This window comes from Somniosus microcephalus, chromosome 26 (genome assembly GCF_052327205.1).
Source record: "Somniosus microcephalus isolate GS21.2 chromosome 26, FLI_Smic_1.0, whole genome shotgun sequence".
Classification (NCBI taxonomy): domain Eukaryota; kingdom Metazoa; phylum Chordata; class Chondrichthyes; order Squaliformes; family Somniosidae; genus Somniosus; species Somniosus microcephalus.
Window position 1 is genome coordinate 6,845,874 of NC_141012.1, and position 25,265 is coordinate 6,871,138.

At 49.6% G+C, this 25,265-nt stretch overlaps 1 protein-coding gene across 20 annotated transcripts in view; it reads left to right on the top strand.

Annotated features, from left to right (window-relative positions):
• The first annotated feature begins 284 nt into the window (after positions 1–284).
• phldb1b (pleckstrin homology-like domain, family B, member 1b) overlaps positions 285–25,265 on the top strand; it is a 326,558-nt gene continuing 301,577 nt past the window's right edge. For 11 of the 20 annotated variants that reach the window (XM_085967708.1, XM_085967710.1, XM_085967719.1 and 8 more), the window contains exon 1: positions 15,055–15,625. In XM_085967708.1, coding sequence (XP_085823834.1) covers positions 15,536–15,625 — 90 coding nt within the window. In that variant the 5' untranslated portion in view covers positions 15,055–15,535. Of the gene's footprint in view, positions 447–15,054; positions 15,626–25,265 lie in introns of those variants that run through there. The other 9 variants (XM_085967711.1, XM_085967713.1, XM_085967720.1 and 6 more) reach the window with 4 other exon arrangements.

Below are 25,265 nucleotides of genomic sequence, written 5' to 3' on the forward strand. Positions count from 1 at the left end.
ATATTTAGTGCTCGCGTTTCCAAATTCTGGCATTTTAAACTGTGGAACTTTTCTGCCCCCACTGATGAACAAGTGCCGTGTTTTCAAGCCCTTGCCAAAGGAATAAAGGCAGCCTTGTTGTTTGGCAGGGCTGGAGGAGCAGGGTCACACAGCCTCAGGCAGGGCTAGTTTGACAGACAACCCTCAGTCTGAGAGCTCCCATCACTGCCAATCTCTCTCTCGCTCTCTGTTCCTTGTGCTCGCTCGCTCTCTCCGTCCGCCCGTGTCCTGATTTGCGAGGAGGCCACTGGGAGTTTGGTCGCACTAAAAGCAACTGCGGGAAAGGTTTAGCATTGCCTCGGCTCTTTGAATGAGCTTTTGGGGAAATGTATTCATGAGAGTCGCAGCCATGGACACCGTGATTTCAGTGGACTAATTTACAAAGGAGCAACTGAACAGAGTGAAAGGTAGGTTTCTCCTTCACTATCCTAAGATTCATTTATTCTGCAGAATTCACTGGCAAACTGTATTTCTTCATCAGGCATTTTTAATCTTCCTCGTGCTGTTGTTTTTGAGAATTATACAACTACTCTGAGAGGGCCACTCGGCCCATCGAGTCTGTGCCAGTGCTAGCTCTCGATCTGGAACTATCCACTCGAATCCCATTTCCCTGCCCTCTCCCCATATCCTTTTTCACTTTTAACATTCAACTATTTATCCAGTTGCCTTTTAAATAATATTACGCTCTCTGCATCAATAGCCAGCCGTGGTGAAGCATTCCATGCTCTAATACAACGAATTACACGGTGTGTGTGAGAGTGAGTGTGGGTGGGTCAGTGATTGCATGTGAGGGAATGTGGGATCTGTGTGTATGTGCAGGGGTTTGTGTGTGAGAGAGTGTGTCAGAGAGAGAGAGAGAGAGAGTGTGAGAGAGAGAGAGAGAGAGAGAGTGAGTCAGAGAGAGAGAGAGAGTGAGTCAGAGAGAGAGAGAGACAGTGTCAGAGAGAGAGAGAGAGAGAGTGTCAGAGAGAGAGAGAGAGAGTGTCAGAGAGAGAGAGAGAGAGAGAGTGAGTCAGAGAGAGAGTGAGTGTCAGAGAGGGAGAGAGAGTGTGAGAGAGAGAGAGAGAGAGAGAGAGAGAGTCTGTGTGAGAGAGAGAGAGAGAGAGAGAGTGTCTGTGAGAGAGAGAGAGAGTCAAAACTAGCTCCCCAGACACCCTTCATTTTAAAGCCTTCCAGACCCAAGAGCTAAACCCAGAAAAGAGTCCCCTGAGTCAGCTGCTACTGAAACTAAGTACTCCTACTCAGCCGGACCCTGACCAGTCCCAGACCAACACAGTGAACCAAATCATTAAACAATGCAAAGAAACCTACCTGGAACATTGGAACAAAATAACCAAAAGCCAAAACAGATTAGAATGTTACCGGGCCCTAAAAAGAGAATATAAACTGGCAGACTATCTCTCGACCATCAGAGACACAAAACAGAGACAGACCCTCACCAGGTACAGACTAAGCGACCACCAACTGGCAATTGAAAAAGGGAGATACAAGAAATCCTGGCAGCCTAGAGAGAATAGAATATGCGATCAATGTCTGACCGGCGAGGTTGAAACAGAAATGCATTTCCTCCTAAAATGCGAAAAATTCAACACATCAAGAAACATATTATTTAACAAGCTCAGCCAAACAACCCCAGATTTCAAGGATTTGGATGACCTGTCAAAATTAAGATTAGTCCTGGGAGAAGGAGACAGACCATACCTTGGTGCCAAATATGTAACAACATGTCACAACCTGAGGACTGTTTAAAATTAATACTGAATGTACCCAATGATGTACAAAGACTGTTTAAATTAATATTGTTTAAAAGTAATATTGTATGTACCCAACAAGGGTCAAAATTGTTTGACACCTACAGAATGTTGGAAAACTGTACTTTTTTGTTGTGTAAGCTTTGGCAATATGGTTCTCTGTAATCTTTCATGCCAATAAAGCATTTGAATTGAATTGAATTGAATTGAATTGAGTGTCTGTGAGAGAGAGAGAGAGAGAGTGTGTGAGAGAGAGCGTGTCTGTGAGAGAGAGTGTGTGAGAGAGAGAGTGTCAGAGAGAGAGCGAGAGTGTCAGAGAGAGAGAGAGTGTCTGTGAGAGAGAGAGTGTGTGAGAGAGAGAGAGAGAGAGAGAGTGTCAGAGAGAGAGAGAGAGTGTGTGAGTGTCAGAGAGAGAGAGTGTGAGAGAGAGAGTGTGAGAGAGAGAGAGAGTCTGTGAGAGAGAGTGTCAGAGAGAGAGAGTGTCTGTGAGAGAGAGAGTGTGTGAGAGAGAGAGAGTGTCAGAGAGAGAGTGTCTGTGAGAGTGAGTGTGTGAGAGAGAGAGAGTGTCAGAGAGAGAGAGAGAGAGAGAGAGAGTGTGTGAGAGAGTGTCAGAGAGAGAGAGAGTGTCAGAGAGAGAGTGTGTCAGAGAGAGAGTGTGTCTGAGAGAGAGAGAGGGGGAATGGGATGCATGTGTGTGCAGGGGAATGTTTGTTGGTGTGGTTGGGTGTGTCTGTATCTGCATGCGCGTGTGTGTGAAGGAGTGTGGGATGCATGCAGTTTTTGTGGAGAAATGTGTGTGTGGGGATGGGGAATGTGTGAGTGAGTGTGAAAATGTGTGTGTGTGAGTGAGTGCGAGTGTGTGTGTGTGTGAGTGCGAGTGTGAGTGAGTGTGACAGTGTGTGAGTGTGACAGTGTGAGTGTGCGCGAGTGTGTGTGAGTGCGAGAGTGAGTGTGTGAGTGAGTGTGTGTGAGAGTGAGTGTGTGTGTGAGTGAGTGTCTGCCGATATCTCCTCGATCTGACAGCAGCTTGTTTCCCAGCAGAGAGAGAGAACGATCTGGTTTGATTTGCTGTAACTCACCTGTGATCTTTCACTAACCAGTTGCTTGTGGAGATAGAAGACTCTATGTGGTGGCCATGGTGTAACATCGGTCCAACAAAGAACTGATTTAAAACTCTTAAGGGCTGAGCAGCATCTGAACTGAACGTCTGAAAGCTTGAGAGTGAATCAGAAGTGAACAGAGCCACTAATTCAGTGCAGCAAGTTCCCCTCCTCCTTACCATGGACACTATCCCTGACATGTACTTGTCTCACTGTAGAATGCCCCACTGGCGTCACTGGGCAGCCCTGAACACGTTCTGCACTGTGCCCTTTAACTGCACGCGCTATCCACGCCTGTTGGTGATGTCGTGGGGCTACTGGTGTGTGGTGTGAGTGCACATTTCCTCGTCTTCCTGCCTGTGAGTTTCTGCCTGTGCTCTCCTTTCAAGCCAATACATGTTTTCCTTTTTATAATTTATATTCCAGAAAGGCACTCACAGACAACGTTCACCTTCTACTACTTCATGCAATCGGCCATTCCTCATCCAGCAACCTGCACACAGGTTCTGCTACCCCAGGGGGCAACGCACCCCATCCCCACCCCCAATCCCCACCTCCACCCCAATCCCACCTCCACCCCAATCCCAATTCCAATCTCAATCCCAATCCCAATCTCCATCCCAAACTGATGAGCACAAACAAACACGTTCCAGTCGGGTCAGGTGGAGCGGAGCCGAGTGCAGGACCCTGGATGATAGTTCTGCTCCCTAGCCCCGTGACGCTGAAGCTGATTGGTGCACCCCTGGATGCTGCCTCCTAATTAAGGTCCGAGCCTGGAACCCGCTGGGCCAGCGTGGCTCAGTTCCACATAAGAACATAAGAAATAGGAGCAGGAGTCGGCCATTCGGCCCCTCGAGCCTGCTCCGCCATTCGGCCCCTCGAGCCTGCTCCACCATTCGGCCCCTCGAGCCTGCTCCACCATTCAATAAGATCGTGGCTGATCATCAACCTCATCTCCACTTTCCCTTGATTCCCCTCGAGTCCAAAAATCTATTGATCTCAGCCTTGAATATACTCAACGACTGAGCATCCACAGCCCTCTGGGGCAGAGAATTCCAAAGATTCACCACCCTCTGAGTGAAGAAATTCCTCCTCATCTCAGTCTTAAATGGCCGACCCCTTATCCTGAGACTGTGACCCCTAGGTCTAGACTCTCCAGCCAGGGGGAAACATCCTCTCAGCATCTACCCTGTCAATCCCCCTCAGAATCTTACATGTTTCAATAAGATCACCTCTCATTCTTCTAAACTCCAGAGAGTATCGGCCCATTCTACACAATCTCTCCTCATAGGACAGCCCTCCCATCCCAGGAATCAATCTAGTGAACCAGTGGACCAATGCGTCAACCACTATTGAGAGGGACCAGGAAAATAAAAATGTATTTCTTGCCCTCTCTCTGACACCCTGTGTGGAGGGAGTCTCAAATATCTCCAGAGGTTTGAAGAGTCTCATTTCCATTAGTGAACTATCAGTTATTGTTTTTTTCCTTCTCTTACCTTTTGGAGTTCCCAAGATTTTCTACAGTGAATTCACTAACATTAACAATCATTGCTATTAGAGTGGACCCTGTGTAAAGGTGCTCAACTTTTGCTATTTGGTACGAGTAATATGTTATCCTTGTCTCCATATAATTGTCTTTTAAAAAAAATTCGTTCCTGGGATGTGGGCGTCACTGGCGAGGCCAGCATTTATTGCCCATCCCTAGTTGCCCCTTGAGAAGGTAGTGGTGAGACACCCTCTTGAACCGCTGCAGTCCGTGTGGTGAAGGTGCTCCCACAGTGCTGTTAGGGAGGGAGTTCCAGGATTTTGACCCAGCGACGATGAAGGAACGGCCGATATATTTCCAAGTCGGGATGGTGTGTGACTTGGAGGGGAACTTGGAGGTGGTGGTGTTCCCACGCGCCTGCTGCCCTTGTCCTTCTAGGTGGAAGAGGTGGTGGGTTTGGGAGGTCTTTCTAACAGTCGTAATGTAGCTTAATTATATCAGCAAGTGCAGTTTGTTGAAGTTCGAGTTTATATTTGTCTTGGTGCTCGAGTTCGGATTCTTGTTTTAAGCAGCTTGTGGACTTGTGTCCGTTCATGCAAATAGTTATTGTGTCTCGTGTTGATTTGACTTCCTCTTTGCAGCATTGTTTGTGTCACAATCTCCGGATCGGAGACCGGTGAATAACAGAGTCTGAATGTTTTTTTTAACTATATTTACAGATGTTCCCGTAAAGTCAGATTATTTTGTTTCCAAGTGTTTGCTTTCTGCTGGAGGAGTAAGATTGTTAAAGAAATTTCAGTGAGCGAGTGTTCAGTCTATGGAACAGGCTCCCCGGGGAGCTGGAGGAAGCAGTTAGTGTTGATTCATTCAAAGGCAAATTAGATAGCTTTCTCCCAGAAAATAACATTTTGGGACACAGTATCTGAGTAATTTGAGACGTGACGTGTGGGGAGTGTAGCGAGCTCGGGAAGAACAGGTGACGTTGGACCTCTGGTCCCCAAAGCTCTCCACCACTGGGGGTTTTCCTCGCCTCGTGTCTGGGTCTGTTGTAGAGTCATTCATAGAGATTGATTGCTGTGATTAGTCAACATTATATGATCTTAGAATCATACAGCACAGAAAGAGGCCATTCGGCCCATCGTGCCTGTGCCGGCTCTTTGAAAGAGCTCTCCAATTAGTCCCACTCCCGGCTCTTTCCCCAGAGCCCTGCAAATTTTTCCTTTTCAAGTATTTATCCAATTCCCTTTTGCAAGTTACTATTGAATCTGCTTCCACCGCCCTTTCAGGCAGTGTGCATTCTACAACAATAACTTGTATTTATATAGCGCCTTTAACGTAGTAAAACGTCCCAAGGCGCTTCACAGGAGTGTTATCAAACAAAATTTGACACCGAGCCACATAAGGAGATATTAGGGTAGATGAGGTAGGTTTTAAATGGCGTCTTAAAGGAGGAAAGGGAGGTAGCGAGGCGGAGAGGTTTAAGGAGGGAATTCCAGAGCTTAGGGCCTCGGCAGCTGAAAGCACGGCCACCAATGAATTTACCCATTCCCCATTAGCCTCCACACTAACCCACTTCCAATTAACTCTGGATCTATCCACTCCTCATTAAATCCAGATTAACGTGCTCTATCATTAACTAGAGATTAGTCAATGAAATGTCTGTTTTTAAAGAGCAGTGTCTCTGTGGAAAGAATCTTTACCAAATTTGTTTTTGTTTGAAGAGCCACAGAATCGTATGTTGTCTTTGTCGTGAATGATATCATGCCCAGGTGATGCAAATATGAGCTGACATCAATCACGTCGAAGCGCGTGTCAGCTAGGCTCAATGGTAGCACTTTCACCTCTGAATCGGATGGCTGAAGGTTCAAGAGCGCGCATTCCCAGGCTGACATTCCCCGCTGCACTGTGGGAGGGGCTGTCTTTTGGATGGGATGATAAAGCAATCTTGATGGAATTAAGAGATCTCACGGCACTATTCAAAAAGCAGGAGGAGTTCTCCCCGGTGACCTGGGGCCAATATTTATCGCGCAACCAACGTCACTAAAACAGATGATCCGGTCATTATCTTATTGCTGTTTGTGGGAGCTTGCTGTGCGCAAAAATGACTGCTGCGTTTCCTACTTTATAACAGTGACTACACTAACTACTTCATTGGGTGTGAAGCGCTTCGGGACGTCCTGAGGTCAAGAAAGGCGCTATATAAATGCAAGTCCTTTCCTATTTATCCCACTTGCTGTTCTTGAGATCTTGCTGTGCACAGATTGACTGGTGTATTTTCCTAGTGACGGCGCCCCAGTAAGTTATTTCTTTCAAACCTTCAGAGTTTCCAGAATGTTTCTGAAGACTGTGTTGCTTTGGATGAGGTGATTGGGCAGTGGCTGAATGGACGGAGGGTGTCTCCCTGATGTTGCTGACTCACGGCCGTTCTTTGAATGAGTGTGAGAGACCTGCATTTGAATAATTAGGCTGCAATCTGACCTGATGCCTAAAAATAAAAAACACTTTCATTGTTGGTTTCAACTCTTCCGAGCCAGTTTCCGTCAGTGATGTCATCGGCACTCAACATTTTTTTCACTTCAATTTTGTCTCCTTTGCCCCAAGGCACGAGCCACATTCTCTGTCCCCTCGCCCTGTACCCTGAGGAAACATACGGGGAAATACCGACTGCTCTCTGGCTCGCAAGGAGCGACCCCTCTGTCACTATATTCTTCGCACACAATTTTCTTACTGCATTGGTACGATAGCAAAATACTGCGGATGCTGGAAATCCAAAATAACAACAGAAAATGCTGGAAAAACTCAGCAGGCCAGGCAACATCCGTGGAGAGAGAAACAGAGTCAATGTTTCAGGTCGAAGACCCTTTGTCAGAAATGTCTGACGAAGGGTCTTCGACCCGAAACGTTAACTCTGTTTCTCTCTCCATGGATGCTGCCCTGGCCTGCTGAGTTTTTCCAGCATTTTCTGTTGTTATTTCTTACTGCATTGTTCTTCCTTCTCTGGGCAGGATATGCCCTGGATGAAGCCAGGAGCAGCTTGCTTCATAAGCTAACCTGCCATTCTGAAGACCGAGGAACTTTCATGCTACAGCAGGTCCCCCTCTCACGATGCCACTCCTTCATCTATTTTCCATTTTTTTTTTCATCTGTCTTCCCCTCCTTTCCTCAAGACGATGGCTCTTCCTGACCTTCTGTTCCGTGGGCACAGCGGGCATCCTTCATGTGTGAGCCTCAGTCAGTGCCGTACTGAGAGCTCACTCAGTAAATGCACCACCCGGTGTGGTACAGGAAACTCTTTTTATCCGGCACCTACGGGACTGGCGTGGTGCCGGTTTATCAACAAGTCCGGATTACAGAGAGTAATTTGGACAGCACGGTGGCATAGTGGTTAGCACTGTTGCCTCACAGCACCAGGGACCCGGGTTCGAATCCGGCCTCGGGTGACTGTCTGTGTGGAGTTTGCACATTCTCCCCGTGTTTGCGTGGGTTTTCTCCGGGTGCTCCGGTTTCCTCCCACAGTCCAAAGATGTGCGGGTTAGGTTGATTGGCCATGATAAAAAAAAAATTGGCCCTTAGTGTTAGGGGGGATTAAATATGTGGGGTTACGGGAATAGGGCTTGGGTGGGATGGCTGTCGGTGTAGGGACCGGGCGCTAGGGTTTGGATGATCAGCCATGATCTCGTTGAATGGCAGAGCAGGCTCGAAGGGCCGAATGGCCTACTCCTGCTCCTAGTTTCTATGTTTCTATGTAAAAGGTACGAGAGCCCCGTACACGGCCACAGATCCAAGCGTCCCTGTTGCATGGCAACAGGTGCAGGAACCCCGGCCACAGACCAAGCATCCCTGTTGCATAGCAACAGGTGCAGGAACCCCAGTTACACGGCCACAGATCCAGGAATGGCCACTAATATGAAGTAAAACTTACCTGAACCTACTCCTGAATTTTGCCGGTTAACAGAGATTTCTGGTTATTTAGGTGCCGGTAAATCGAGAGTTTCCTGTATACAGACGAGAAACAACAAAGTGCATTTATATAGCACCTTTAGTGTAGAAAAATGCCCCAAGGTGCTTCACGGAAGCATAAAATGGACACTGAAACAAAAAAAGGAGCTATTAGGAGGGGTGATTAAAAGCGAGGTGGGGTTTAAGGAGGGTTTTAAAGGAGGGGAGGTTTAGGGAGGGAATTCCAGAGCGTAGGGCCTAGATGGTTGAAAGCACAGCCGCCAATAGTGGGGTGCGTGAGAGAGCCAGGTTCCACCCCCAATTTGCGTTGACACGAGCCAGCGGAAGATGTCGGGCCGTGAGTGGCCTTGGGCTATGGAGGGAGAAAATCGGCCAGCTTCCCACTCTAGGTTGCCACGCAGTGACCACTCTCTGGTCACCTAGGTAAGCACAGGATGAGGATTGAATGCAATGTTTCCTCCCTACAGTCGGAGAGGCAACTGAGACTCGGTGTCGGGGCTCGCACATCGAGAACGGCCATTTTGGGGGCAAAGTACCCGAGGGTATCTGGACCCCACGGAGCCAGCCTTCAGGAGAAGTTGGGGGTGGAAAAATGAGACGCAGTTACTGAATATTTCGGAAGGCGTCCAGCCCAGTTGTTGAGTTACACTTGGCACTGTTCTAACAGAGGCATTCTCTGTGGTGGCTGGTTTCCATCAGGCCTTTGTGTTGGAGTGGATATTTTCCAGGAGGAGGCTGTTGTGTTAAGCCTGTGTCGCTTTAACCACTTGTATAACTTCTGCATGGTTTTTCTGAGATGAGAATTTATTACAAACATTTAGATTTGGAGTCTTGACGCAGAACATTTTCCAAAAGTATGAGTGTTGAGCCGAGTGACACGATCTTCCATTTCTTCTTCCACTTCCCTCGCGCGCTCTGGCACGTTCTCACACCATCCTCGCGTGCCGTTCTTTCCCACGTGTTTCCTCTTCGGCCTTTTTTCGTTCCCTCTCACTTACCGGCTTCCAGAACGAAGGAAGTGCCGACTCTGCGGGTAGACAAGGGCACTCGTGGCCAAGCTGCAGCAATTCACATTTTGCATTCTGTTTGAATGTTGTTATTTATCATTTCCCTTCTTCTCGTGTTATTTACTTCAGGAGACTTTGACCAAGTGCCGGCCGCGGCTCAGTGGGCAGCACCCTCATCTCCGAGTCAGAAAGTCGTGGGTTCAAGTCCCACTCTAGAGACTTGAGCTCATAATCTAGGCTGACACTCCCAGTGCAGTACTGAGGGAGAGCCGCACTGTCGGAGGGGCAGTACTGAGGGAGTGCTGCACTGTCGGAGGGGCAGTACTGAGGGAGCGCTGCACTGTCGGAGGGGCAGTACTGAGGGAGAGCCGCACTGTCGGAGGGGCGGTACTGAGGGAGAGCCGCACTGTCGGAGGGGCAGTACTGAGGGAGCGCCGCACTGTCAGAGGGGCAGTACTGAGGGAGCGCTGCACTGTCGGAGGGGCAGTACTGAGGGAGCGCCGCACTGTCGGAGGGGCAGTACTGAGGGAGTGACGCACTGTCGGAGGGGCAGTAGTGAGGGAGAGCCGCACTGTCGGAGGGGCAGTACTGAGGGAGCGCCGCACTGTCGGAGGGGCAGTACTGAGGGAGCGCCGCACTGTCGGGGGGCAGTACTGAGGGAGCGCCGCACTGTCGGGGGGCAGTACTGAGGGAGTGCTGCACTGTCAGAGGGGCGGTACTGGGGGAGCGCTGCACTGTCGGAGGGGCAGTACTCAGGGAGCGCTGCACTGTCGGAGGGGCAGTACTGAGGGAGTGACGCACTGTCAGAGGGACAGTACTGAGGGAGCGCCGCACTGTCGGAGGGGCAGTACTGAGGGAGCGCCGCACTGTCGGAGGGGCAGTACTGAGGGAGCGCTGCACTGTCGGAGGGGCAGTACTGAGGGAGCGCCGCACTGTCGGAGGGGCAGTACTGAGGGAGCACCGCACTGTCGGAAGGGTCGTCTTTCAGATGAGACGTTAAAACGAGGCCCCGTCTGCTCTCTCAGATGGTCGTAACAGATCCCGCGGCACTATTTTGAAGAAGAGCAGGGGAGTTCTCCCCGGTGTCCTGGCCAATATTTATCCCTCAATCAACATCACAAAAAAAAAACATATTATCTGGTAATTATCTTATTGCTGTTTGTGGGAGCTTGCTGTGCTTCCTACATCAGTGTCTACTCTTCAAAAGTACTGAATTGGCTGTAATCGGCTTTGAGACGTCCAAAGGTTGTGAAAGGCGCTATATAAATGCAAGTTCTTTCTTTCTTTCCCTTCACGTGTGAGTGTCAGCAGTTTGTTTGACTGGAGGAAGCAAGGGGTCCAAATGGGTGACACTAACGAGGCTTTGCAGCTGAGCCTGATGGCCCACATCCAGAAGCCACTGGACAGCAATCAAGCGGGAAGCCAGGCTGATTTCCTGCTCCCCATCCTATCCCCTCACAGGCCAGCGGCTTTGAGATACCCCCAAACGCTGCCATAACCTGAGGTCAGCTAATTCAGCAAAGACCAGGGTCTGAAGTGGCTCAGTCAGCAGTGCACAGGGGGTGAAACTTCCAATTCTGGCAGGGGGGTAGCGGATGGACCGCTCGTTAGACACCCTGCAGATTCATCAGAATGATACCAGGGCTTAAAGGGTTAAATTATTAGGACAGGTTGCATAGACTTGTATTCCCTTGAGTTTAGAAGGTCCAGGGGTGAGCTAATCGCGATGTTTAAAATGATAATGGCAGTCGTTAGAGAGAACCTATTTCCTCTGGTGGGGGGAGTCCAGAACAAGGAGGCATAACCTTAAATTTAGAGTCAGGCCGTTCAGGGGTGATGTCAGGAAGCACTTCTTCACACACACGGTGGTGGAAATCTAGAAAACTCTCCCATTAAAGGCGGTGGATGTTGGGGGTCGATTGAAATTTTAAAGGCTGAGATCGATAGATTTTTGTTGGGTTAGGGTATCGAGAGATCTGGAGCAAAGACAGGCAAATGGAGTTGAGATACAGATCAGCCATGATCTCATTGAATGGCGGGGCAGGCTCGAGGGGCTGAATGGCCGATTCTTGCTGCTATATCTTTAAATTGGATTGCTGGTATTTGAAGTAATTTTTATCACTACCCACAAAAATTAAAAAATGCCACACCAGTAAAGACCCAAAAGTTGACATTGGATATTGGGTGAGAATGGATACTAAAGCGTTGAACTATTCTGCATAGTCGACGACGCTTGCGTCTGCGCACACTCTGAGGCCGAACTCCAAACCATCGTCAACACCTTCACCAAAGCGTACGAGAGCATGGGCCTTACACTAAACATCCGTAAGACAAAGGTCCTCTACCAACTTGCCCCCGCCACACAGCACTGCCCCCCGATTATCAAAATCCATGATGAGGCCTTGGACAAGGTGGACCACTTTCCATACCTCTGGAGCCTACTGTCAACAAGGGCAGACGTCGATGACGAAGTCCAACACCACCTTCAGTGTACCAGTGCAGCCTTCGGTCAAATGAGGAAGAGAGTGTTTGAAGACCAGGACCTCAAACCCAGCACCAAGCTCATGGTCTACAGAGCAGTAGTGATACCCACCTGTATGCCTCAGAGACATGGACCATGTACAGCAGGAACCTCAAAGCACAAAATGCTGCCTCCACAAGATCCTGCAAATCCACTGGCGGGATAGGCGCACCAACATCAGTGTTCGCTCAGGCCAACACCCCCAGCATCGAAGCTTTGACCACGCTCAATCAGCTCCGATGGACGGGTCACATTGTCCGCATGCCCGATACGAGACTCCCAAAACAAGCACTCTACTCGGAGCTCCGACACGGCAAGAGAGCCCCAGGTGGGCAGAGGAAATGTTTCAAGGACACCCTCAAAGCTTCCTTGAAAAAGTGCAACAGCCCCACCGACACCTGGGGATCCCTGGCCCAAGACCGCACGAAGTGGAGGAGGAGCATCTGGGAAGGCGCCGAACTCCTCGAGTCTCTTCGCCGGGAGCAAGCGGAAGCCAAGCGCAAGGAGCAGAAGGAGCGCACGTCAACCCAAGCACCCCACCCACCCGCCCCTTCAACCACCGTCTGCCCCACCTGTGACAGAGACTGTAGGTCCCACATTGGACTCATCAGTCACCTGAGAACTCATTTTTAATGTGGAAGCAGGTCGTCCTCGGTTCCGAGGGACTGCCTAAGAAGAAGAAGAGGAGTAAAAGTAGATAAAGGACACTGGTTGGCCGTGATCCAATTCGAGATATCAGATCATCACCTTGGATGGTCTGCTCATGAGAGCAGAACCTCAAGATTGGATGACAGCCCATCCGTCATTCACTGATGGACAACTAATCTTATCAGACATGAAAGCGAGTGAATTCTTGATTCATTTTACGAATGAATAACTCCCTTTCTTCCTGGCCGTCAAGTTTTGATGTTCAATTGGCTGATGCTACATGGCAGAAGATGTCAAAGGATATTGGGTTGAGAGTTGTACAAGGATTCGCCGTGATCCCTGTGGCATCGATCAGCAAAGCCAATTGTTTTGGGGCTGCAAACACGGGTTCAACTATAAAACAAACAAGGCTGAAAGCTGTTTCCTATTTCCCCACTCCCTCAGTGCTGTGCTGAGTAACACGAACTAGTGAGGTGCCAGCTTTGTATTGTCATCTCACCAACGTATAAGAATCCCATGGCTAGCGAGAAGGGGAATACTCAGGAAGGGTTCCCACTTTGTATCCGGGTTCAGCAATGAGCTGCGGTGGATGTTTGGTGAGGACATCACCAGGTTCTTCTGTGTGAGCCCCACTGATACACATGGCTTTTCATAAGGAAGGCCATTCGGCCCATCTTAATGCATCCATCCAGAGCAACCCTGATGTCCCCCTCCATTTTAGCATCCAATTGTTTCGTAAATGATTCCCGGGATTGTTGCCTGCGCGACACCTGGAAGTCGATTCTCCACACCCACACTCCTTGTATGAAGAGATCCTGATATGTGTCTTAACAGTAGCCAAGCTCTAGTTAGAACCTGGGTCCCCTTGTTCTACTTCCTCAGTTTAATTTAAAGTAATGATCTAGGTTAACTTTTCCTATACCTTTAACAATGTTACCTGCGCTTCTCCAATTCTGGCCTCTTGCGCATCCCCGATTTTAATCGCTCCACCATTGCCGGCCATGCCTTCAGCTGCCTGGGCCCCGAGCTCTGGAATTCCCTCCCTAAACCTCTCCGCCTCTCTCTCCTCCTTGAAACCGACCTCTTTGACCAAGCTTTTGGTCTGGTCGTAATATCTCCTTAGATGGCTCAGTGTCAAATTTTCCTTGATCATCGTTCCTGTGAAGTACCTCGTGATGTGAAAGTGGCTATATAAATGCAAGTTGTTGTATCTACCTCTATAAGGTCACGTCTTGGAAGCCTCCTTTTCAGGCTGAATGGTCACACATCCTGAATGACCACTTGGGTGAGGGACCATGGCCAATGGTGGAATTGTCCCCCAGCATGAGAGAGAATTGCAGAAATCCCTTTTCCTTTGAATGGAATGGAATGAGGAGAGAGGGGAAAAAAAACATTGCTTCGAAATGCAGACCTCCTGCTTGACCGGCAGCACATCTGGCATTGTCCAGTCTCCATGGAAGAGGATTGGACCACAACAAGTGACAAAAGAACAGCGTCATCTTCAGACACCTTCTGCAAGTAAGAGCCTCATCGCTGAAATGCAGAACTCTTGAAGCTTCGTGTTCTTAGTACAGGCCAGCTGTTTCATTAACTCAGTAGTTCAAAGGCCCCGGAAAGATCTTGTTAACATCACATGAGTACGTTGTACTAACCCCCTCGTGGGCATACGGCTAAACCCTTCTCTGTGAAGTTTTTCTCAATATGTACCAACGGTTCCAGTGAAGTGAGGACATGTGTCAGATGATTTGCAAGCGCCTGATGCTTTGGCATATTGCGGTTTCAAGTTGCATTTATGTAGCACCTTTAACGTAGGGAAACATCACAGGAGCGATTATCAAACAAAATTTGACACCGAGCCGCATCATGAGATATCAGGACAGGTGAAAGAGGTCGGTTTTAAGCGGTGTCTTAAAGGAGGAGAGAGGGAGGCGGAGAGGTTTAGGGAGGGAATTCCAGAGCTCGGGCCCAGGCAGAAGTCGGGGATGTGCAGGAGGCCAGAATTGGAGGAGCGCAGAGATCTCGGAGGGCTGTAGGGCTGGAGGAGGGGAACGGGACTCGGTGCGAGTTCGGACACGGGGCCGCAGAGTTTTGGATGAGCTCAAGTTTACGGAGGGGGCAAGGTGGGAGGCCGGGCAGGGGAGGGTTGGAACAGTCGCGTCTGGAGGTAACAAAGGCATGGATGAGGGTGTCAGCAGAGTTTATTCCTGTACACCTCACCTCCCTGCTCCACCTCCCTGCTCATCTCCCTGCTCCAGCTCCACTCCCCTCTCAGCAGCTCTGAGGAGGAGCAACACTCTGAGTTTACAAACTTGGAAAACAAAATCCCAAATTGTTGGGTTGGGGACGGTGTGGGGATGGGGGATAAAATACACCTATTTTTAGACAGTCTACAGGAGGAGATTTTGCCCTAGAATGGGCTGGAAGGAGTTAAGAGATTGCATTTCCAGCCCAGTCCAGTTTCTTTCCAACTCATTGTCCACCCACAGTGTCCTGTTCCTGTCTCCTGCCCTCTGAAAATTCTCTCCAGTACTGCAGAGGGTGAGAGAGAGAGAGAATGATTCACTCCTGGGCTCCAGTCAGATTTTCATTTTAAAATTCGGAGCTGTCCTGTTGTGATGCGGACGATGAAACCAACTTCCAAAGTGAGAGATGCAGTGCAGTGGTGAGCGATGCCTGCATCAGTCTGCGGAGGTGACAGGAAGAGAGTGGGAAGTGAAATTCTAGGTCTGTCGTTGAGTTCCCAGCCACTGTCTGGCCGTCCTGCTTGAAATTCCAAAGTGGATTGTGTCCAGGTTTGCAGTTGGAAAGGGTTTAAGGCACTCCAGCACAGGCATTGATTTACGTTGTGTGTCGACTTTCTGGAGCTTTTTCTTTTTGCAAGGAAACCGGGGGAACCGGGGAGGTTCTGAGGCTGTTGCTGGCATTTAGTTGCCTTGACACCAGTGAGAGGGAAGGGACCTGCCTGGACTGCGAGGATTGCCGGGCACCTGATTCGGCCCCAGCGAGCGCGATGGCAGCATGAGATGGACAATAGACAACGCGCTCGAGCAGATTTCCCCCTGAGAGTAACCACCGCCTTACTGCCCAACACCAGCGTACAAGTTATTACCAGGGTAAGTGAAACAGTAGCACACAAAAAAATTGATTTAAAAGCAAAATAATTAGAAATATTTTAGGGCAGGAAATGTTCTTATCTGCTGTCGAGAATTGGATAAACACTTGATGGGGAAAATTTGCAGGGCTGGGGAAAGAGCAGGGGGAGTGGGACTAACTGGAGAGCTCTTTCAAAGAGCCGGCACAGGCACGATGGGCCGAATGGTTTCCTGCTGTGCTGTAAGATTCGATGATAGTTGAGTATTCCTAAGCAAAGGAGGGAGCTTCCCCGTTCGAGTGATTGGGGTGAGGATCGGGTGGTAATGGTGTGATGGGGCACATCGGGTCTGGGTATAGAATGCTGCTGGGAGAGGTGTTTCGCTTGGTTGCATGTCTGGCTTGTGGCGGCTCTCACAAAGGGCTTGGAACATCCCGAGCCTTTGTTAACTGCAGACTCGACTGTTCCAACCCTCCCCTGACCGGCCTCCCACCTCCCACCCTCCATAAACTTCAGCTCATCCAAAACTCTGCTGCCCCCGTGTCCTAACTCGCACCCAGTCCCGTTCACCTATCACCCCTGTGCTCACTGCCCCGTGTCCTAACTCGCACCCAGTCCCGTTCACCCATCACCCCCTGTGCTCACTGCCCCGTGTCCTAACTCACACCCAGTCCCGTTCACCCATCACCACTGTGCTCACTGCCCCGTGTCCTAACTCACACCCAGTCCCGTTCACCCATCACCCCCTGTGCTCACTGCCCCGTGTCCTAACTCACACCCAGTCCCGTTCAACCATCACCCCCTGTGCTCACTGCCCCGTGTCCTAACTCACACCCAGTCCCGTTCACCCATCACCCCCTGTGCTCACTGCCCCGTGTCCTAACTCACACCCAGTCCCGTTCACCCATCATCCCCTGTGCTCACTGCCCCGTGTCCTAACTCGCACCCAGTCCCGTTCACCTATCACCCCTGTGCTCACTGCCCCGTGTCCTAACTCGCACCCAGTCCCGTTCACCCATCACCCCCTGTGCTCACTGCCCCGTGTCCTAACTCGCATCCAGTCCTGTTCACTCATCACCCCCTGTGCTCACTGCCCCGTGTCCTAACTCGCACCCAGTCCCGTTCACCCATCATCCCCTGTGCTCACTGCCCCGTGTCCTAACTCGCACCCAGTCCCGTTCACCCATCACCCCCTGTGCTCACTGCCCCGTGTCCTAACTCACACCCAGTCCCGTTCAGCCATCACCCCTGTGCTCACTGCCCCGTGTCCTAACTCGCACCCAGTCCCGTTCACCCATCACCCCCTGTGCTCACTGCCCCGTGTCCTAACTCACACCCAGTCCCGTTCACCCATCACCCCCTGTGCTCACTGCCCCGTGTCCTAACTCACACCCAGTCCCGTTCACTCATCGCCCCCTGTGCTCACTGCCCCGTGTCCTAACTCGCACCCAGTCCCGTTCACTCATCGCCCCCTGTGCTCACTGCCCCGTGTCCTAACTCGCACCCAGTCCCGTTCACCCATCACCCCCTGTGCTCACTGCCCCGTGTCCTAACTCGCACCCAGTCCCGTTCACCCATCACACCCTGTGCTCACTGCCCCGTGTCCTAACTCGCATCCAGTCCCGTTCACCCATCACCCCCTGTGCTCACTGCCCCGTGTCCTAACTCACACCCAGTCCCGTTCACCCATCACCCCCTGTGCTCACTGCCCCGTGTCCTAACTCACACCCAGTCCCGTTCACCCATCACCCCCTGTGCTCACTGCCCCGTGTCCTAACTCGCACCCAGTCCCGTTCACCCATCACCCCCTGTGCTCACTGCCCCGTGTCCTAACTCACACCCAGTCCCGTTCACCCCTCACCCCCTGTGCTCACTGCCCCGTGTCCTAACTCGCACCAAGTCCTGTTCACCCATCACCCACTGTGCTCACTGCCCCGTGTCCTAACTCACACCCAGTCCCGTTCACCCATCACCCCCTGTGCTCACTGCCCCGTGTCCTAACTCACACCCAGTCCCGTTCACCCCTCACCCCCTGTGCTCACTGACCAACACCGGGACATTCTACTACATGACCGGCACTATATAAATGACAGGTTGTTGTTGTTGTTGTTGCCCTGTGCTTGATGCAATTTGAATATTGATTCTGATTGGCTCATGAGGCTGTAGCAATTTACAAGGGGCCACCTTTATGAAAAAGTGTTTTAAGTTTCCTTTTTGCAAATATTGCAGTGCCGCGGAAAAGTCGAACGGAAGCCCCTTGTTGAGTTATTTGTGTGTAAAAGGAAAAAGAAATGAACTTGCATTTCTACAGCGCCTTTCACGACCTCAGGACATCTCAAAGCGCTTTACAGCCAATGAAGTACTTTTGAAGTGTAGTCACTGTTGTAATGTAGGAAACGCTGCAGCCAATTTGCGCACAGCAAGATCCCACAAACAGCAACGTGATAATGACCAGATAATCTGTTTTAGTGCTGTTAATTGAAGGATAAATATTGGCCAGGACATCGGGGAGAACTCCCCTGCTCTTCTTCGAAATAGTGCCATGGGATCTTTTACACCCACTTGAGAGAGCAGACGGGGCCTCTGTTTAACATCTCATCCGAAAGATGGCACCTCCAACAGTGCAGCGCTCCCTCAGTACTGCCCCTGCGGCAGTGCAGCGCTCCCTCAGTACTGCCCCTGCGGCAGTGCAGCGCTCCCTCAGTACTGCCCCTGCGGCAGTGCGGCGCTCCCTCAGTACTGCCCCTCCGACAGTGCGGCGCTCCCTCAGTACTGCCCCTCCGACAGTGCGGCGCTCCCTCAGTACTGCCCCTCCGACAGTGCGGCGCTCCCTCAGTACTGCCCCTCCGACAGTGCTGCGCTCCCTCAGTACTGCCCCTCCGACAGTGCGGCACTCCCTCAGTACTGCACTGGAGTGTCAGCCTGGATTATGGGCTCAAGCCTATTGAGTGGGACTTGAATCCAGAACCTTCTGGCTCAGAGGCGAGAGAGTGCTAACCACTGAGCCACGTTGTACTATTATGGTGAAAACAATTGTGCTCTCTTCCCTCCCCAAAACCAAAAAGAAACGGTTTGTTAAAAGAGTTCTCATGAAGGTGCGATCCCCTTTAACGTTTTCACTGACCGGAAACACTGCTAATATATGTTTAGTTAGCCTGGCACCAAGTGATGGTGCACGACACACACAGATGTCATTAATGTCCCACACATGTAGGGACCACACCCGCAACCTCAAGATCCCGACGTGACCAGCTCTCCTGATCCTCGGCAACCTCCCACCGTCTGCCGCTTTTACAGCTGCAACGACATCACATGGGAATCAGAAATTCCAAGTACTCCCCTCTTTCCCCACCCATCCCAAATAAATCAGACCTCGGTACGAAGGTCACCTCACGTTACACGAAGGATTTACACAGCTGCTGAATGTTGGCGGGTAACGCCGTTTCAGTTCCAGCCGCACATTCAATGACGAGTTGCTTGACAGTCTTTCTATTCTGATGTTTGTGTAGTACTAGAGCGTTGGACTGTTTAGCATAAATATTTGTGCAATGTGCTGTAAAAGAATGGATCACTTTAAGGAGTCAGGATCAGTTCGACATGCACAGTCCACATGCCACGAATTCCGTTGATCCTGAGAAATTGAATGAATCTCCAACGCTGAGGCTCAATGAATAGCCCCTAGTCTTTGGCAGAATTTGCAATAAAAGTGGAGAATTCCAGCCTTAAAAAATACCAAGAGCATTTCGGGCCGTCTCTGTATAGCGAGGATTGTGCTCAAAGGGCAATTAAAGACAGCCTGAAAGCTGCCTGTGTGTGTGTTTGAAGGCTCCCTCCCCGTCTACATCATCCATTTTCCCAACTGCCCTACTGTGCATCCCACCCACTCCCCTGGAATTCGCTCCCTGCTCCCTGAACCTCTTCGCCTTACTCCCTCTCCCCTCCTTCAAAAGAAAGAAAGCCTTGCTTTTATACAGCTCTGGTCACGACCTTGGGACCTCCCTCAACCAATATCACTAAAAAAAAAACCAGACTATCTGGTCACTACCTCATTGCTGTTTGAGGGAGCTTGCTGTGCGCAAATTGGCTGTCGCGTTTCCTACAATATATAAATTAAAGTTCTTCTTTCCGTCTTTTGGTACCAATACGGTGAGTATGGCTCATGGCCAAACTGGTGAAAGAGGCCATGAGCGGGTTTACAGTAGATCAGTGGAACGCCCGTGGCATGGTCAGAGGTAGAAGTTTACATACGAACATACGAACATTAGGAGCAGGAGTCAGCCACTCGGCCCTTCGAGCCTGCTCCGCCATTCAATAAGATCATGGCTGATCCGATTACTCCACATTCCCGCCAACCCCCGATAACTTTTCAACCCCTCGCTTACCAAGAATCTGTCTTAAAAATATTCAAAGACTCTGCTTCCACCGCCCTCTGAGGAAGAGAGTTCCAAAGACTCACGACCCTCTGTGAGAAAAAATGTCTCCTCATCTCTGTCTTAAATGGGCGACCCCTTATTTTTAAACAGTGACCCCTAGTTCTAGATTCTCCCACAAGAGGAAACATCCTCTCCACATCCACCCTGTCCAGACCCCTCAGGATCTTATATGTTTCAATCAAGTCACCTCTTACTTTTCTAAACTCCAGCGGATACAAGCCTAGCCTGTCCAACCTTTCCTCATAAGACGACCCGCCCATTCCAGGTATTAGTCTAGGAAACCTTCTCTGAACTGCTTCCAATGCATTTACATCCTTCCTTAAATAAGGAGACCAATACTGTACACAGTACTCCAGATGTGGCCTCACCAGTGCCCTGTACAACTGAAGCATAACCTCCCTACTTTTGTATTCAATTCCCCTCGCAATAAACAATAACATTCTATTAGCTTTCCTAATTACTTGCTGTTTGCGAAGATGTTTTGAAGGACAGTGAATAAATAAATAGCAGTGGTGTTCCAGGAAAAGCCCATCAAAATATACACGAGTTATTGTATTTTGTGCTTTGGACCCAGTATCAAGTCTGATAGAATAGATAGCGGGAAAAAAATCCACTGGCAGCAGGGACTCGGATTTAAAGCAATTGCCCAAAAATCCAGAGGTGGGATGGGGAGACATTTCTTTACGCAGCGAGTTTTGATCTGGAACGTGGTGGAAGCAGATTCAATAGTAACTTTCAAAAGAGAATTGGATAAATACCTGAAAAGGAAAAATTTGCAGGGCTGTGGGGAAAGAGCAGGGGGGAGTGGGACTAATTGGAGAGAATCTTTCAAAGAGCCGGCACAGGCAGGATGGGCCGAATGGCCTCCTTCTGTGCTGTGTGATTCTGTGATGTGTGCCATACGCAGGACTTTTAAATACATTGTATTTGTGTAAAAATAATAAGCTGTCTTCACACTTCAAGTGGGTGAAATTCCTGTCACTTTAGCTTTAACAAGCAATCAGCGTGCTATCAACATTATTGACAGGGGACGTTTCACTCCTCAGTTTACATTGTGTTACCAGCTTTAAAAATAATCACGATCACTATTCTTGGATTAATCACCCTTGGAAATCCAACAAGCTGGTACTAATGTGAAGATTGCACAGGCTGGGGCTCGTCTCTAGAAAAGAGAAGGCTGAGGAATGACCTAATAGAGGTCTTTAAAATTAGGAAGGCGTTTGATAGGGAACACGTGGAGATGATGTTTTGGAAGAATGAGAGGTGATCTCATTGAAACATACAAGATTCTGAAGGGGGATTGACAGGGTAGATGCTGAGAGGCTGTTTCCCCTGGCTGGAGAATCTAGAACTAGGGGGGCATAGTCTCGGGATAAGGGGTCGGCCATTTAGGACTGAGATGAGGAGGAATTTCTTCACTCAGAGGGTGGTGAATCTTTGGAATTCTCTGCCCCAGAGGGCTGTGGATGCTGAGTCGTTGAGTATATTCAAGGCTGAGATTGATAGATTTTTGGACTCTAAGGGAATCAAAGGATATGGAGATTGTGCGAGAAAGTGGAGTTGAGGTCGAAGATCAGCCATGATCTTATTGAATGGCGGAGCAGGCTCGAGGGGCCGACTGGCCGACTCCTGCTCCTAATTCTTGTTATGTTTTGGGAGTCCAGAACTAGGGGCCATAAATAAAAGATAGTCACTAATAAACCCAATAAGGAATTCAGGAGAAACTTCTTTACCCAGAGAGTGGTGAGAATGTGGAACTCGCTATCACAGGGAGTGGTTGAAGCGAATAGTATAGATACATTTAAGGGGCAGCTCGATAAACACATGAGAGAGAAAGGAATAGAAGGATATGTTGATAGGGTGAGATGAAGGAGGGTGGGAGGTGGCTGGTGTGGAGCATAAACAGCAGCACGGACCAGTTGGGCCGAATGGCCTGTTTCTGTGCTGTAGACTCGATGTAATGCAATATCATTTTCTGTAGTGCAGAAACTGCTTCCTGTATCGGAGACGCAGAGAGATTTCCTTCAGGGTGTGTTGGTGGAGGTCTGTGAGGCTGGCCAATTCTGTGCTCGCTCCTATCCAACAGGAAGTGACACAGTTTGGGAGCCTGCATAGGAACTCTGCAGCCAGAACTTGTCGGCAGCTTACAGTAGGGTGACTCTCATTAATTAACTCAATAATTTCGCTCATCGCACCATGTCTGGTATACAGAGCAAGAGTCCGTCAAAGTCCATATTTTTTCTTCCCTATTTCTGAAGCCCGTGATTTGTGCTTTGGTGTCAGTCATGGCTCAGTTGGTAGCACTCTCGCCTCAGAGGCAGAAGGTTGTGGGTTCAAGACCCATGCCAGAGACTTGAGCTCAAAATCCAGGCTGACGCTCCCAGTGCAGTACTGAGAGAGTGCTGCACTGTCAGAGGTGCCGTTTTTTAGATGAGATGTTTAAACCAAGGCCCCGTGGATGTAAAAGATCCCACGGCACTGTTTGAAGAAGAGCAGGTGGAGTTCTCCCCGGTGTCCTGGGGCCAATATTTATCCCTTAACCAACATAACAAAAACAGATGATCTGGTCATTATCACATTGCTGTTTGTGGGACCTTGCTGTGCGCAAATTGGCTGCCACGTTTAACGCCTCATCCGAAAGACAGCACCACCGACAATGCAGCACTCCCACAGTACTACATTGAGGTGTCAGCCTAGATTTTTGTGCTCAAGTGTGACTTGACCCCACAACCTTCCGACTCAGAGGCGAGAGTGCCACCACTGAACCAATTATTCCCCTTCCCCAGCCCCATCAAGTGCCTCTCGAATGGCTCGGAGGTTTTTTTGCCTCTTTAGCAGGAAGGCCATTCCAGCTTCTGATGATCACTTTGCATGAAGAAGTGCTGCCTGACCTCAGCCCAAGAACATTCTGTGTGATTGAGGCGTTTGTTATCGGCACCTCTGCTGAGTTCTGAAAACTCTGCATTGCCTGGTGATTGAACCTGTGATCTCACTGGACCATACGGCTCCATGCCACACCACAGAGAGGATGTTTCCCCTCTGGGGGAATCTAGAACTAGGGGTCACAGTTTCAGGATAAGGGGTCGCCCTTTTAAAACGGAGATAAGGAGGAATTTCTTCTCTCAGAGGGTCATGGATCTTTGTAATTCTCTACCCCGGAGAGCTGTGGAGGCGGAGTCAGTGAATATATTCAAGGCGGACATAGACAGATATTTGAGCTACAGGGGAGACAAGGGTTATGGGGAGCGGGTGGAAAAGTGGAGTTGTGGCCAAGATCAGATCAGCCATAATCTTATTGAATGGCGGAGCAGGCTTGAGGGGCTGAATGGCCTCCTCCTGCTCCCATTTCTTATGTTCTTATATTGTACTCTGAACCACTCGGCCTGTGAGGAGGAAAAACACGGATGAATTTTACAACAACAACTTGTATTAATATAGCACCTTTAATATAGTAAAACATCCCAAGGCGCGTCACAGGAGCGTAATCAAATAAAATTTGACACTGAGCCACATAATGAGATATTAGGACAGGGGTAGGTTTTAAGGAGCATCTTAAAGGAGGAAAGAGTGGCGGAGAGGTTCAGGGAGGGAATTCCAGAGCTCAGGAGCCAGGCAGCTGAAGGCACGGCCGCCAATGGTGGAGCGATTAAAATCGGGGATGCACAAGAGGCCAGAATTGGAGGAGCGCAGAGATCTGGGAGGGTTGTGGGGCTGAAGGAGATTACAGAGACAGGGAGGGGGCGAGGCCATGGAGGGCTTTGGAAACAAGGATGAGAATTTTAAAATCGAGGCGTCGCCAGTGTAGGTCAGCGAGCACAGGGGTTGATGGGTGAAAGAAAGAAAGACTTATATTCCTATAGCGCCTTTCACAACCACCGGATGTCTCAAAGCGCTTTACAGCCAATGAAGTACTTTTTGAAGTGGAGTCACTGTTGTAATGTGGGAAATGTGGTAGCCAATTTGCACACAGCAAGATCCCACAAACAACAATGTGATAATGACCAGATAATGTGTTGTGGTGATGTTGGTTGAGGGATAAATATTGGCTCCAGGACACCGGGGAGAACTCCCCTGCTCTTCTTCGAAATAGTGCTGTGGGATCTTTTACGTCCACCCGAGAGAGCAGATGGGGCCTCGGTGCGAGTTAGGACACGAGATAGAGTTAGAGCGATACCCTTTCCTCTGACGTCTCAGTGCAATTGGTTAGCCAGTGTGCGACTGCGGGAGGGTATGTGTGTGTGATTGAGTGATTCGAGCAGTCTACACCCAAACCTATTAGTCAGAGCTATTTCCAGGCAAACAAACCCCTTTTTGTATAGTAAACGTCACATGGGACATTTGACACATGCACTGCATCAGATTCTCTGAAGTCTGAAAGGGGTCCTTCATTTGGCAAGGATTAGGGAATGCCAGAAACTTGCCACTTAAATTGCCAAACTAAATTACTAACAGCAAGCTCCTCCGAGGTCTGACAAACACTGGGAGCTGTGAAATTTGTAATATTCAGAGATTTCAAATCCTGTACGTGGGCCGTTCATTTTGGTTAAATTTATGATTCAGCCCCTTGCTCTTGTTTGTTTAAAAAAAAGAATCGTAGAATGGTTACAGCACAGAAGGAGGCCATTCGGCCCATCGAGCCTGTGCTGGCTCTCTGCAAGAGCGCCTCCTTGCAGCATCTTGGGTAGCACCTCAGATACATCTGAAAGCACAGCATATACGATGAATTATACTGACTGCAGTTATTTTTGTGCACAGCAAGATTCCACAAACAGCAGTGTGATGATTGATCAGTTAGCCTGTTCTTGGTGACGTTGGTTGTGGAAGGAGTTGTGGCCCAGGAAAACCCCTCAGCTTTTCGAACCATCACCATGTCCACAGTATTGCCCTGGAATGTCAGGTTAGGAGTGGGGTTTGATACATTTGTTAACTTACCAGCAAATTTTACAGAATCTTACAGCGTTGAAGGAGGCCATTCGGCCCATCGTGCCTGTGCCGGGTCTTTGAAAGAGCTCTCCAATGAGTCTCACAATCCTGCGTGCTTGGTCCCTTTAAAGTTGCTGCGCGGTAACATAAGAACATAAGAAATAGGAGCAGGAGTCGACCATTCGGCCCCTCGAGCCTGCTCCGCCATTCAATAAGATCATGGCTGATCATCTACCTCATCTCCACTTTCCTGCACTATCCCCATATCCCTTGATTCCCTTAATGTTCAAAAATTTATCGATCTCT